This window comes from Schistocerca americana, chromosome 4 (assembly GCF_021461395.2).
Source record: "Schistocerca americana isolate TAMUIC-IGC-003095 chromosome 4, iqSchAmer2.1, whole genome shotgun sequence".
NCBI lineage: Eukaryota > Metazoa > Arthropoda > Insecta > Orthoptera > Acrididae > Schistocerca > Schistocerca americana.
Window position 1 is genome coordinate 26050337 of NC_060122.1, and position 14585 is coordinate 26064921.

The following is a 14585-nucleotide window of genomic DNA, read 5'->3' on the forward strand; positions in this document are numbered from 1 at the left end:
AAAATACATCCAATTTTAAAAAACAAACACAGTTTCTTACATAATGAAAAAGATAGTTTGAATCGAAAATATAAAAATGGGTCAAATATTAGGAAAAATAAAAGTAGTAAACTGTAAACGAGTAGAAGATCTAGAAGAAGAATTAGAACAAATTATTTGCAACGTTACAATCGAAAATTATCACGGAAAAGATAGATATATTTTTAAATTCTAAAATACAGAAAGTTGTTATCTATCTAATTATTGATTAGAAAATTAGATTTGAATTACAAGAATAAAATTAAGATTGATAAAATTAAAACAACACCAAATACACAAAGAATGATTAGCGTTTTTGTTGTTAATTTTATCATCGTTTAGAATTTGTTAAACATAAACAAAATATATTTTCTCTCAAAAAATTGTTTAGCTAGATAGTTGGTTAATGGACCATTTTTAACCTTCAATATACGATCAACATTAATTAACATACAAACAACGTTAATCAACGTTAATCATCAATGAAATGCTAAACCAATAAAACAACCAACCAAACAGTAAACGAACGTGCGTGTCTGTTTTCGCACACCTGGCCTCTGGTGGGTGCACCCTGGGCAGTGTGGAACTTGACGGGAGTGCTCCGCTGTCACGATAACGAACAGGGAGTACCGGTCTCTAGAGCTCACAGGGCGCCCTTTGCTCGCCCCCAGGTTCCAGCCGCTGGTGGACGCGCTATGCACGGGCCTGGAGGTGGACGCAAGCCCCTCGCTGTCGAAGCTGGTGCTGGACCTGAACATGGGCACGCGCCAGGTGGCGCAGCTGTGCGCGGCACTGCGGCGAGCGCCGCAGGTGTCGGTGCTGCAGCTGCCGCACCTGGTGTGCGGCCGCGAGGGCCTGCGGGCCGTGGCGGCGCTGGTGCGCGCGCGCCCCCTGCTGGCGCTCAGCCTCGCCGGGTCGTGGGGCGCCGCGCAGCGCCGCTGCGACGACCCGCCCTCCTCCTCCGGCGTCAGCCTGGGTGAGTGCGGGGGCGGGGGCGGGGGCGGGGGCACCAGCGCGAACTGCAGCGGGCGTCGCTTCCCGTTACTTCAGTCTTTCCTACAACCAAAGTACACAGCGTATCTCGTGAATTTCTTGATTAATTAAAACTCCTGTGACCAGATATATGGCATGGAACGCCTTAGATTATTAGTTGTACAGAGAATGCAATTTTCGTATGCCGTAGGATGTATGCTCGCAGTAATGTGTATGCATTTTACGAGAAAGCTGTGTCGGTGTTGTCGGAGGGATTGAAGTTTTGACAAGGGCCCTAAGGCATAGTGGAAATAGCCTGTCACTACTCAGCTGCCTGGAAAAGCGACTGGATATGGAGTTATAGGATTAGTTAAGAAGAAGCTAAATTACTTGGGACTGCAATTTAATTATCATCGATTTACTACAACTACATTTATTCTGACGCTTCCAGTCTCATTGTCATATGTGCTTCACACATACACACTGAACTGACGTGTGATATGTTCATTATGGCAGGAACACGTCTTACCGATGTACAGCCTCGATAGTTTAGCAGACAGACTGTGCGATTCTGGTCCTGCACATCCTGGGTTCACTTTCTCATAGGGGTACGGTTTTTCTTCTTTCCAGTCCCTCCTGGATGGCCCAGGTCGACTTGACCAGCTATCAGATGAGTACCAGGGATCCTTCTCTCCTCACCCTCTCCCCTCCTCCTAGTGCTGTGGCAAAGAAATGCCATCTACTCTCAGGCCAGGCTTGAACCACAGACTAGACTTGCTGACATAAATTCTCCTTCAAGAACATTTGCTGTCACAACATTTCACACGGACAGGTACTGCCCAGAGGCTGGATACAAGCTGATACCTTACTTAGAACAGAAGTCTGCAGAGGGAAAGTGAATAGTGGTTCCAATTGTTTTCACATTTGACCAGTGTTTAAGTGGTATGTGGAAAGACTTTATTGTGTTTGGTGTGATCTACTCGAGAAGGCCTTGAATATGGTTAAACCAAATAAACTGTGATATCCTAGTGCACGCTAATATTTCTAATTTGAAGTCTCTGATGGGCTGTAGTAGCATTTAACTAGTATCAACAGACTTGCCTCCACAGAGTGTGACATTCACAAGTGGCTGACTGGAGATGGTAATCGCTCGTTAATCTACTTCTCACGGCTCTGTTTCTGACACTCTATTGATTCCTAGAGCCAGACAGATACAACACCACATCCTCAACAGCCTAAATGAGAAATTAACCACTCAAGATGTGACAGCAGCAAAATTTGATAAAGAAAATAGTATAGTCATTATCAGTCAAACTGACCATGTAAATAAGCTAATGAATTTCTCCAAGTTAATAACATTACAGAAATACAGCATAGCTGGATCAACAACTCTTCTTTCTACACTAAAAGAGCCATTAAAAAAATAATAGTGTAATTTCACTGACCAAGAAAAGTGACATACAATGTCATGAATCCATGCACCCCCACATTACATATGCAACCAAAGATACAAAACAAATTCTTGTCTACCCAATTATAAACTGCATACATACCCCATCCTATCTATTAACTAAAAATTTAAAAATTAACTATCATATATACCACTAGTAAAAAGTACACTGTGAATATGTTTGTTAATGTTTGCGTGTATGATTTTCTGCCTCTCTTGCTTCTTTAAGCGGTTCGACTGCAAACTGAAAATCGAACAAAATAAATCTTTAAGTGTTCTTAAATGCTAATATTACAAATGTTATTTTTGTATATACCTATCAGTAGACAAACAAAAATACCATTTCTAACACTCAAAAATTCATTTTGTCCGATTTTTCTGGTTGCAATCTACCACAAAAAAACACAAGACAGCCAGAAAATCATATATGCAAACATCACCAAACAGATTCATGTGAACAAATGCACTTGACAATGGAATAAATTCTAGAAATGCGTTGTGTTAAGCATCAAAACATAAGTAACTGGTGCAGTTTTCCTCATTTAAATCATAAATGACACGGTTCTAGGTTTTCCTGAAACATTTGATATGGTGAATGAAATTAAGAAAGCTCGCCATTGGCTCCTGTGTGGCATATAATTGTCAACTCCACCCAGTTACAAGCAGAAATGCAATCTGTAAAAATAGGGTCTTGATCATAAGTAAGATGTAAATAAGATTCATTATTCACAACATCCACAGGTGCTCACCAAAATAGCATTTTAAGCCGAGACAGGCAAGCTTGTTGTCCAGAAATATCTAGATAGATGCAAATAAGTATCACATTACATCTACTGGAATTGACTACTTGTAAAATCATTCAAATAAGTTTGAATGTGGTATTGCTGCTAAGCACCGAGTGAAATGACTTCTTTCTGTATCTAACAGTTCCTTAATAACAACTTCCACTTCCTGTAACAATAATTCATGTTACTTACGCAGCTAGAACTATGTAGTTATTAAATGACTAATTGAAAATAGAGTAATGGTTACTATTTCAATTATTTTTAGCTATATCACTTCTTAGAGAAGAATAATCACATCAGGTTTTATCTGCTCACCACAATAGCGGTGGTGAGTCTTAAAAGACAATCTGTATCGAAAGATACATTGACACACGGAACTTTGGCCATTTCTAATCACCACAGCTTGCTACCTGCTAACTGTTCTTCCACATACAAACGTTTATGGCAGTGCTGCACATACAACTAATATGGAAGGCAGTGCTTACGGATAGTAAAGTATAGTGTGTTGGAAATGTGAAAGTTGAGCTTTGAAATTTGTTAATCCTGACAGAATCTTTAATTGGGAAGTAACAAAGGTAATTAAGTTCACTATTATGTGATGCGAACAGCAATTATTGCTAGTGCAACTATTCAAGACCAACACATTGAATGTATCTGTTAAGTGCAGTCAATTGGCTTCACTACATATATTTATTATGTCTGACAAAAGACTTCATTTACTAAAAAAATATATTTTTAAGAACTTCAAAGAATATATGCAAAGTTAACCTTTTTTTGGATTTGAGGTCCGCTAGTTATGCAAAACACCGTTTTTCTCAGTACCCAAACATGTTTGGGCAAAACTGTGCCATCATCAGTGGGTTTTCGTTTTTATTTATTCTGGAATGTGAACATTTTTGTTGCATGATTATAAAATTATGTGCATTTTTAGATCAAACAACAGAGCGTTTCTTTTTGTAAATACCTTTACATTTGGTGAGCATGAATTTTCTGGACCACTTTTGTGTTAATTATTACAGGTAGCTTGTCATCTTCAACCAAACGATGTTGATGAGAAAGTTTTTTTCCTTTTTTTTTGGAGTTAAACTATCTTCCAGAGTGTAATTTAGTTTTTCGCGATGTTTTCGCGCCTATTTTCGTATTTACTTACATTTCGTGTGGCAAGCACTTCCATTCTCCACATCATGCTGAGATGTTGTGATGCATACGTAGCTATAACAAATATTTTCCACAAATAACTTAGTAAAACGCTTTTCACTACACCAGAACACAGTGTCATTGTGGTTTGTTATGTGTCCCAGCCCAGTCAGTGTTCATTTGCTCACCAGAGAGTTCGGCGACAAATTTGAATTTTATTTGCATTTTATCTTTGTGTGTGTGTGTGTGTGTGTGTGTGTGTGTGTGTGTGTGTGTGTGTTTTCTGTGTGCTTCTTAGCTGTGTGTGTTGTCTTTTATGTGGTATTCCTATTTGTGAGTGTATGGTGTGTCTGCAGATTTTAGTGTATTTATTTTTCATGTGTATGTGTGTGTGTGTGTGTGTGTGTGTGTGTGTGTACGTTCGTGTGCGCGTGTGCGTGTATGTAGACTTTATTTGTATGTGCTGTTTTTATTTGTAAAGTTCCTTTAATGTGTTAAACAGTGTGCCCTTGCAGAGTGTAGTGTATTTGTTTAAGACCTGTTTTCCTTCCGCTATTGCCTTATGTATATGGAAGTTTTCCTCAATGGTCAGTTTGCTGTATAGGCTGTGGCTTGGTTTTAGTATTCTTAAGTCTCTTTCTATTGTGGTTGGGTGGTGGTTGTTGGCTATAAGGTGGTCAGCAAATGTGCTATGGGAGCTGTTGCTTTTTAAAGCTCTGAGATATCTTGTTTTAAAGTTTCTGCATGTTTGTCTTATGTAAAGTGACTGGCAAGTGTTGCATGTGAGTTCAAATATTCCTGACCTGTTTATTTTTCCATGGTTGGTTCTTGTGTTCTGATCTTCTTCTATGTTGTGTTCCCTGTCCTGTATACTATTTGGAGTTACTGTTTCTTTAATATGTTGCCTATTCTGTGAACAACCTTGTTATTCTAGGTGAGTATGCGCCATTTCGTTTTGTGTGTGTGTTGTTGCTCTGTTGTGTCATGTATGTGGTCATTGTTTGTGTTTTTTATTGTTCTGTGCTGGGTGAGGATTTGTGTGTGTGTGTGTGGTGTGTTCATTTTTGTACTGTTTGCAAAGTTTTTGATTTAACTTGTTTACCATTTGGGCAGTATAACCATTTTCTACTGCTATTTGTTTTATTGTGTTTAGTTCTTGTGTGTAGTTCTGTTTGTTCATGTGTGTCCTGTTTAATATGTGAAGCATGAATCTGAAGTTTGCATGCTTATGTTTCAATGGGTGGTTTGATAGGTTGTGAATGGTTGTGCTTGTGGTTGTCGGTTTCCTGAATATTGTGAAGTTGTGTGTGTTGTTTGTTTTTTGTATGGCGAGATCTACAAAGCGTAGTGTGTTGTTTGTTTCTGTTTCTAATGTGAAGTTAATTTTTAGGTGTAAGTTGTTTATTCCATTGTGTAGCTGTTCTATGTGTGTGTGCGGTTCATCAATCAGGCATATTATGTCATCGACATAATGGTACCAGTATTTAACATGGCAGTTCTTTGGGTTTATTATGTTTCTGAAGATCATGTTCTCCATGTTTTCTTTTATTTTATTTATTTATTTCTTGCCTAATTATAGACCTGTTACCTGATGTTTAAAACAGGTTGTACATCTTACAATTTTCGTTTTTCATCTTTTTTACAGTTTTCTTTTCTTTTGTTTTATGTACAATATTTACAAAGAATGATACTTTTCAAAATAACAATAATTTAAGATGGAAATATAAATAAAATTTTGTTGTTTTTTTAAGAAGAATATAAATAGAGGATAGAGGAGAGATTTGTTAGTACCATCACCGAATGGGACTGATGGTGAATATCTTGGAATGGTTTCTTCGTTCTGTTGACTGCCAGTCACACACACACACACACACACACACACACACACACGCGCACGCGCGCAAACGGTTATTAGTAGAGAAATAATGTTGCTTATCTTATTTATTACTAATTCTACGTATTAACTACTGTAGCTGCCCATCCATATACAGTATTTGGTGTTTTCACGGCTAGATTGCCAGCACTTTTGCTTATTTACTGTCACATCTGAGCTTCCTCATCCTGTTCCTCCTCATTGTCACTATTTTCGCTGTCACTGTCGGTATCGCTGTCCATCCTCTGTAGATTGTTGTTACGCTGCACATAGGCATGTCTGTAATGTCGTGTCCACATGTACTCTTCATGTGTTTTTGAAATACTGTTTGTCAGTGTGTTTAATTGTGCCCATTGTTCTTTGTCTCTTATCGCTGTGTATGCATCTATGTCGGTATCTGTGTAGTGTAAGTGTAGTGTTGGTCTATTGTTCGCGTATTACCCGCAGAAAAAGGACAGTGTGTTCTGGGGAACCTTCTTCCCCGCATGTGCATGTAGGTGTCTGCCTTAGACTCACGTGGTTTAAGTGCGAGGGATAAGGTCCGTGTCTGGTTAAGATATGTACCATACTGTGGCTGGGATCGATATGTCTCATTCTCAACCGCTCCCTTATGTCAGGGAGGAAGTCGTGCAGTCTATGTCCCTTATCACTTACATGCCACTCACCTTCCCACGTATCCAAACGCCAACTTTTAAGGTGATGTATCGTCTCTATCAGCACACCGGTTATTGTGTGTACCTTATCTAGTCTCCCCACCTTTAACCAGAACCTGGCAGTTCTGTATTTGATCGTGATATCAGTGGGGCATATTACGAGCACCACACACAGTGCATCCGCTGAGGTGGTACCGAAGGCTCCAGATAGCCTAAGTAGGACACTTCTCTGCCCTCGTCTGACGAATGCTTTGTTGGTGACCATGTTCAGTCTATGTGCCCACGTGCTAGCTGCGAAGCTGAGTACTGATTCGAAGAGCGCACAGTGGTATGTCCGTATGACTGGTAGAGGTAGTATGTACTGTTTTGAATTTAGCGTCACCAGTTTGTGTGGTACTTTTTCTGCTTTGTGTGTTGTTAGCCTTGTGTGTTCGTGGAAATTCAGTTTTTCATCTATGTGTACCCCAAGATAGCGCATAATGTGTGCTCGTTTGATGTTTGTGTCTCCTATTTTAACCAAAGGATTCCTTTGGAGTGATCCTTTCAGTAAAGTGTATGTTGTTTTGTTTTCGGCTATCCTGAGTTTGTTGTTGTGACACCACTGAGTAATTGTTTGTAGTATTCCACTGGCTTTCTCTTCTAAATGGGCTCTGTTGTTTGCAGTGACAATAGGTCATCTGTGTAGGCGAGAATTCCGTCTGACCTGTCATCCCCATCCAGAAGTTGTGGGAGGGGTTCGATTGTTATGTCCGAGAAGATGGGGCCGCAGATCGACCCTTGAGGACAGCCTTTGGTAATTCTTTTAATTACTTTCCGGCTCTCCATCTGCCATTCGACTACTCGGTCTTTACAGTAGTCTAGAAAACTGACGTGCAGTTACTGCGGTACCTCCAGATGTCTTAGCCTGTGAAACAGTGCGGGCCACCAGAGATTATCAAATGCTCTGGGAATGTCAATCATTATTGCCATGGCGTATTTCTGTGCGAATGAAGTATTTAAACTACTAGGTGACAGGAAGGCTCGTAGCCCTACCTAGGACCAGTTTTTCCTGAGCTGAGGGAAGTCGATGCCGATCCACCAGTAGTAAGTACATCTCACATATATCTCACACGTGCCTGATATTGGCTAGGGGGCGGTGATATGAACAGCGGATCATTGTTTTGTAAGTACATTGAGGAGGCAAAGACTTGAGGTTCATTCGAGGATTTTTCAGACTGTGCCGTCAGTGAGATTCCGACAGTCCATTCTCCCACAACGGCCCCGTCGTTTCTCTGTCGACAAATCTAACCACCCTGAGCACCTGGTCCGGCGGCGCACTTTCCCCTGTAGCCGTGTACGTGCAGCAGACGTCGAGGTGAGGGGCGGGCTGCGCAGGCTCGGGCAGCAGCAGCGGCGGCGGCGGTGGCGGCGCGCTGCCGGGCGGCGGCGGCGGCGGCGGCGGGAACCGGCCGGGGGCGGCGCCGAGCACGCCGTCCAGCGGCGGCTGCTACTACTTCTCGTCGCTGCCGCGCGGCGCCATGGCGGCCTACTCGTCGAGCCTGGGCCGGCACGCGGCCACGCTGCCGCGCCAGCCGCTCGCGCTGTCGCTGTCCGGCTCGGCGGCCGGCTGGCCGGACGAGTGCAAGCGCAACTCGGACTCGGTGCTGTGCGGCCGGCTGCTGCAGCCGGCGCCCGCCTGCGACGCCGCGCACCACGCCGCCGCCTCCGGCTTCCACCACGTGTTCGAGGCGGCGCGCGACCCCGGCTGCCAGCTGCGCAGCCTCAACGTCAGCAAGTGTCTGCTCGGCACCGAGGACGCCCTCTGCCTCGGCGAGACCGTAAGTCGGCCGCACGCGGCAAGACGGGCCCCAAATGCCGACTCCATCCTCGCGGAATACTCTCGTGACCTATTAACCTTTGCCACCCGACCAATTCTGGCACGTGTCATTCACAGCACGCTCCCACTTTAACACTTGTGTGACTGGTTCTGACCTATCTTCTGACCACAGTGGCACAAGGACGCTCTGTGAGTGTCTTAGGCATTTTTGTGTAACCTGTGGTCTGCAAGGTAGGAAGACAACAGCTCACCGTGCACAGTTCAGAAGACTGCAGCCGTACAGACAGTGATGTAATCAGACAATGATCTCAATGTCGGTTCCACTACACTCCATGTAAAAGAAACGTTTTCGCTAACAGAAATTAGTGTACGGGTTCAGGCATAACTATATTTTAGCAAAAGAAATGAAATTCTTAGATTTTCGTTATTAAGGTTTATTTTTTACTCTAAGTGCGACTTTATGACATAGTAATCTTAATTGTAATATGTACAGGATGGTAAAATATTGATACTGGGTGTTCACATCTGTGAAGTGATATCCCTGACTATTCTAAGGTTCTTTAATAGTAAGACGGTTGATGACCATGTCTAGGGGTCAATAAAATAGGAACAAATTAAATGCATTTGGGGCTAGAGATACCAATGAAGCTAAAAATGCAGATGAAAATACCCAAAATTGAATAGGGTCCCTACAGGGCACCTAAATATCACTGCAAATACAATTGCACAATTAAAACAGTTGAATAACTTCGGAGTATAAAGCACTCTACAGTGGCTGGTCATTCCTTTCGTTAGATCAGATACCTCGCGTTCCTGCATTCAGTTAAGCCCGACAATCGTCAATATGTTTGTCTACATCTCACGGTTGAATGCACGAAAAAACAGGAGAGACTGGTGTTCTGACAGTCAAGAGAATACCACTCGTTGGCAGAGCGCGAGCGTGCGTGTTTACCTTTCGTCGGCGGCGGCAGTGGCTGCTGTCGGGGCGAGCTGTGATCCTGAGAGTCTATTCTAAATCTCTCTCGACTGTTAAACACCAGTCTGATACATTTCCTATGTCTTCAATGAAGCCGAGGCTCCTAGTTGCTCCGTAGCTAAGTTTATTGGTACGGGACACACTACTTGGTTGGAACAGCACGTATGTCATTGCACTCAAATCGCTCGCAAGCATTAACTGTCAGTTCCTGGTGCAATTCTGCATACTAGGAGACTTTGCAGTTTAACTATTTAAGACCTAAAACGAGCTTGTGAAGAAGTGTTCACGTAATTACTCCCACAATCGTCTCAGCGCAGCGCGAGTCGTCTTGCTCAAACTCTCGACGATTTGCTGCGTGAGAAGAGCAAATTATTCTCTCCGAATTTCCCTATATCAAAGCTGGTGGCCACGCTTTTTCTTTCTGGCCAATCAGAGCATTCATACTTGTTATAACTCCACCCACTAGCCTTTCTGCAGCCTATAAAACGCATCGTTTTTTTCGTAGGGCAAAGTTTAACTTCTGCTACATAATACTGAGTCAAACACTTTTATCCACGCTGGTTATAAGGCAGGTGGCTGCAGAGAGTCACCAATGTTTTGAGCTGGGTTTCTCCGGATGTTTAACTGCCATTTACAGCTGTTCCTGCAGAAAGGCTCTCTGAAGTGTCGTCGTTAAAAGCAGTGACAAGGGTGGCCACTGCCGGCGGCCTGCACAGTGGCCACGGCATGGCACTGTTACCGCTGCATCTCTCGCTGTGAAGTTTTCAGCCGAACAGGGAACGGCCATTGCTGCCATAAAATTGTCCCTTCCTCAGAACTGCGTCTCATAGCTTAGGTCTGGGAAATCACTAGCATGCAATTCCTAGTGCGAGTGTTGGTGGTTTATAGTCCTGAGATGGCCCGTTTATTCGATTTTCATATCAATAAAATTCGTACATTTTTACGTAATTATGTCGAGTGACATACCGGTTTAACCAGAATAGTTTCAGGAATTCAATGTAAGGTGTGTTATTTGTCTGACACCTTATGCCACAAAATCTAAAATGACTGTGTTCGCATATCCCCTCTTCCTACACAGCTCAGTCCAGTAACTCCCTACATTTCCATAGAGTCAAGTAGTGCAGTAGTGAGTCACTGATTCCATATTTGGGATGATGGATGTTAAAATATCAGTTCCACTACCTGTATTTATGATTTCTATGATTTACCTAAATCGCTTCAAGTGAATACCAGTATGTTTCCTTTGAAAGATTGTGGTCAGTTTCCATTCCTGTTCTACCCTGATGCTTCCTCTACCGATCTCCCAATCGGCAGGACGCTGAATCCCAATCGTTCCTGCCCTATGCCCACTTCCTCCACTAAATATGTAAAACACTTTATCCTAACTCAGGCAGACCACATGCATGCTTTGACAAATTGCATGCCTATTTGTTCTGTGATTTGCCCCAATGTCCCCCTCACATACCGCAAGAGACATTCCCATTTTACTTTCTCACAGGTAGATAGCCTCGTTTAATCAGACTCCTATCTGTACACAACATCTATGATCCTACTTTTCCCAATTACCACTACAAAATCAGTCAGATTCCATTCTACATCTCCAAATCCCTCAATGCTGACCTGATAAATTCCCTTTTCCAAATCATTTTGCACCGCATCTGCATCCTATTCCATCCAACTTTTTATCTTAAGCTGCTTATACCGTGTCACCAAATATTATCTACAGCCAAGTCACAGAGCATCAGCATCCTGTGCATCAACCCCATAACGTTTTCCTCAGAAATTGTCAAGTCCTGATCATCTGTGCCATTAATATTACCTTATGTTTTAATCATTCACTGTTTGCCTTTTTTAACTGATTTTTTAAGTATTGTGTAATTGAATAACAGTCGCATTGTGCTGCCAGTTCGCCATTCCAACTGAGCCGCCCCCCTCCTCCCCTGGCCACCCACGTCCACAAAATACATATAGGCCCCGGAGCTCCGTCTCGTCTCTGAGAGTGAAAGTGAGCTTTATAATACAAAATTAAACAAGGAACAGCTATCAAATGGAGTGCAGATGTAAAACCTAATACTACTAGTCCTTGGAAACGTCAAAAAACGTAACATTAGTATCTGAGTGAATTCGAATCGTGCATAGAGAATAGTCTGTGGGAATTAGGTTGTCATACTGAGAGTCTTACAGGGCGTTTTGATGCGGCGGTAGTCTGTGCATCGAAACAGTGGATAGAAGAGAGTCATACTGAAGGCCTTCAGAGCAGCTGCTGTTCCTCCCTGACTATTACCTCCCCACTCATAGTTTCCTCACTTGTCGGATGTGGCCATTGTCACGGCGGGCACAGAGGTTGCGCGCTCTGATGCATGTGCACTGCGTCCTTTCGACTACCCAGTTGCCGCTTCCTGATTGTCAAAAAATGAACGCTTTATTTCTATCCACCTAGTGCAACAGCAACACATAACACTGCATAGAACTCTTGGCTGCGCACTCACCCTTCATGGATTCATTGTTCGGAGTTATTATAATTTAGTTAATTGTTTCATGGTTAAAATTTATTCTACATATATTTGTCAAATTAATGGTCGAAAACTGTCTTATGTAACGAACAATAAATAACACACCTCCTCTACCAAAAATAATTTGAGTTGACCAATTTTGATAATCGGAGGGATGGAAGACACATTTTTATTTGAACCTAGTATTTTGTTTGCAAAGTGATTTTACCAAAATGGCAAAAGTATAACAAATCAACACCAAAACACATTTATTGTGAAAAGTGTAAAATATTACATACAAATTTTGAAGGCAAAATTTCAAGATTGCTTTGACATATCACATAGCAATGTTTTCTACATTTTATGTAGTTTGAGAAGCCAAATACTACCCACAAAACAACAGTGATGTTGACAAAATTGTCTACGATGCATAAGAAAAAATATTTAGTCACTTTAGATATTCTTGTAACAGAGAAGATGGTGGAACTTCCTGGAAGATTAAAACCGTGTGCCGGACCGAGACTCGAACTCGAGACCTTTGCTTTTCGCGGGCAAGTGCTTTACCAGTTGGTACAGCTCTTGCCCACGAAAGGAAGTTTCACATCAGCGGACACTCCGCTGTAGAGAGATAATCTCATTCTGGAAACGCCGCCCACGCTGTGGCTAAGCCATGTCTCCACAATATCCTTTCTTCCAGGAGTGATAGTTCTGCAAGGTTTGCAGAAGAGCTTCTGTGAAGTTTGGAACTTAGGAAACGAGGTACTGGCGGAATTGAAGCTGTGAGGACGGGTCGTGGGTCGTGCTTGGGTAGCTCAGTTGGTACGATCAGTCGGCATGTGGCCGTGACTCGTGTTTGTTTACTCGCTACTCGAGGTACTGCGTTCGCTGTTGTAATTTCGAACTCTCACTAGATGTGACGTTCTCTTACCGCCAGGCGACAGTGAAACTCACGTTTAACGATTCCTATGCGCGTCCACAGGCTTATGAACACGAACGCATTCTCAGAGACGACATGCATATCGATCCCCACGAGCTGATAGGCATACACCTGTCTATCACTTCCAGTACAGTCTATCTCGAGATGTGGAACGAAGAGGCGGTGACAAGCTAGTGCGACGTTCCACCAACGGCAACCGCTTTCGCCACTCTGACGGTAACGTAAGCACGGTAACCGTGGACAACGCGGGTATGGGTGTGCGCACTGTGCGCATATTCGAACTGCTGTTCGAAGACTCGGCAGCGCTCGTTACTGATGCGTTGCGGCCATATGGAACAGTCCTAAGCTACACGGAAGAGAAATGGAACACCTTTGAAACCTATCACGTGCTCAGTGGCGTCCGAAGGTGCGCATCGAAGTCCTAAAACACTTGCCGTCGTAGGTGTTCATCGGAGGTTGCCGAGCCATCATTATTTATGAAGGGCACCCTCGGGCGTGTGCCGGCTGTAGACAGGAAGGCCACGTCCGATCCAACTGCCTCCAGCGCCGCCTTGACCAGGTGCCACATGCGGAACCAGTACACACAGCTGTGGCAACTGCATTACCGCTTACGTATGTGGAAGTGGTGTAGCCAATGTGCACATATGCCGCACCCATGCTGCAGTCCAATGCACCCACGAGACAATGGCGTGACTGCGGCGCCGCATGACGAGACGCCCTTGACAGACACAACGCCGGCAACCACCACCAGCACCACCACCACCACCACCTCGTCTTATCAGAGGCGTCGGTTCCGGACGCCGGACGCATGGTGGAAGGTACTGACCCAAGTCTCTCGACGTGAGCGGACACACGGACGCGGAAACAACGGTCGCCGAAACGTCATAAGAAACGCCGGCTCTCGACGGAAGACGACCAACAGGGCGGAGACAGGGAGCACGCTGCCGACGCCGTCTCTGACGCGTCGTTGCCTTCGGAATCTACCAGCACCGCCTCAAGGCAGGCATCTGACACCACGGACAGGACGGTGGCCTCACCCAGCCCTGACGTTCCCATGACTGAAGCCCCTCAGGACAAAGACCAGTTGATGGAGCAAAATACTATCACGAATTCTTTACAGATGAATGGAAAAACTGGTAGAAGCCGACCTCAGAGAAGATCAGTTTGGATTCCGCAGAAATATTGGAACACGTGAGGCAATACTGACCTTATGACTTATCTTAGAAGAAAGATGAAGGAAAGGCAAACCTACGTTTCTGGCATTTGTAGACTTAAAGAAAGTTTTTGACAATGTTGACTGGAATATTCTCTTTCAAATTCTAAAGGTGGCAGGGGTAAAATACAGGGAGCGAAAGGCTATTTACAATTTGTACAGGAACCGGATGGCAGTTATAAGAGTTGAGGGGCATGAAAGGGAAGCAGTGGTTGCGAAGGGAGTGAGACAGGGTTGTAGCCTCTCCCCAATGTTATTCAATC

At 43.6% G+C, this 14585-nt stretch overlaps 1 protein-coding gene across 1 annotated transcript in view; it reads left to right on the plus strand.

Annotated features, from left to right (window-relative positions):
* The window catches only part of LOC124612548, a 161828-nt gene that overhangs the window by 90314 nt on the left and 56929 nt on the right, over positions 1-14585 (plus strand). Inside the window, exons 9-10 of the mRNA XM_047140821.1 lie at positions 690-1094; positions 8366-8705. Of these exons, the coding sequence (XP_046996777.1) occupies positions 690-1094; positions 8366-8705 (745 nt within the window). The remainder of the gene's footprint in view (positions 1-689; positions 1095-8365; positions 8706-14585) is intronic.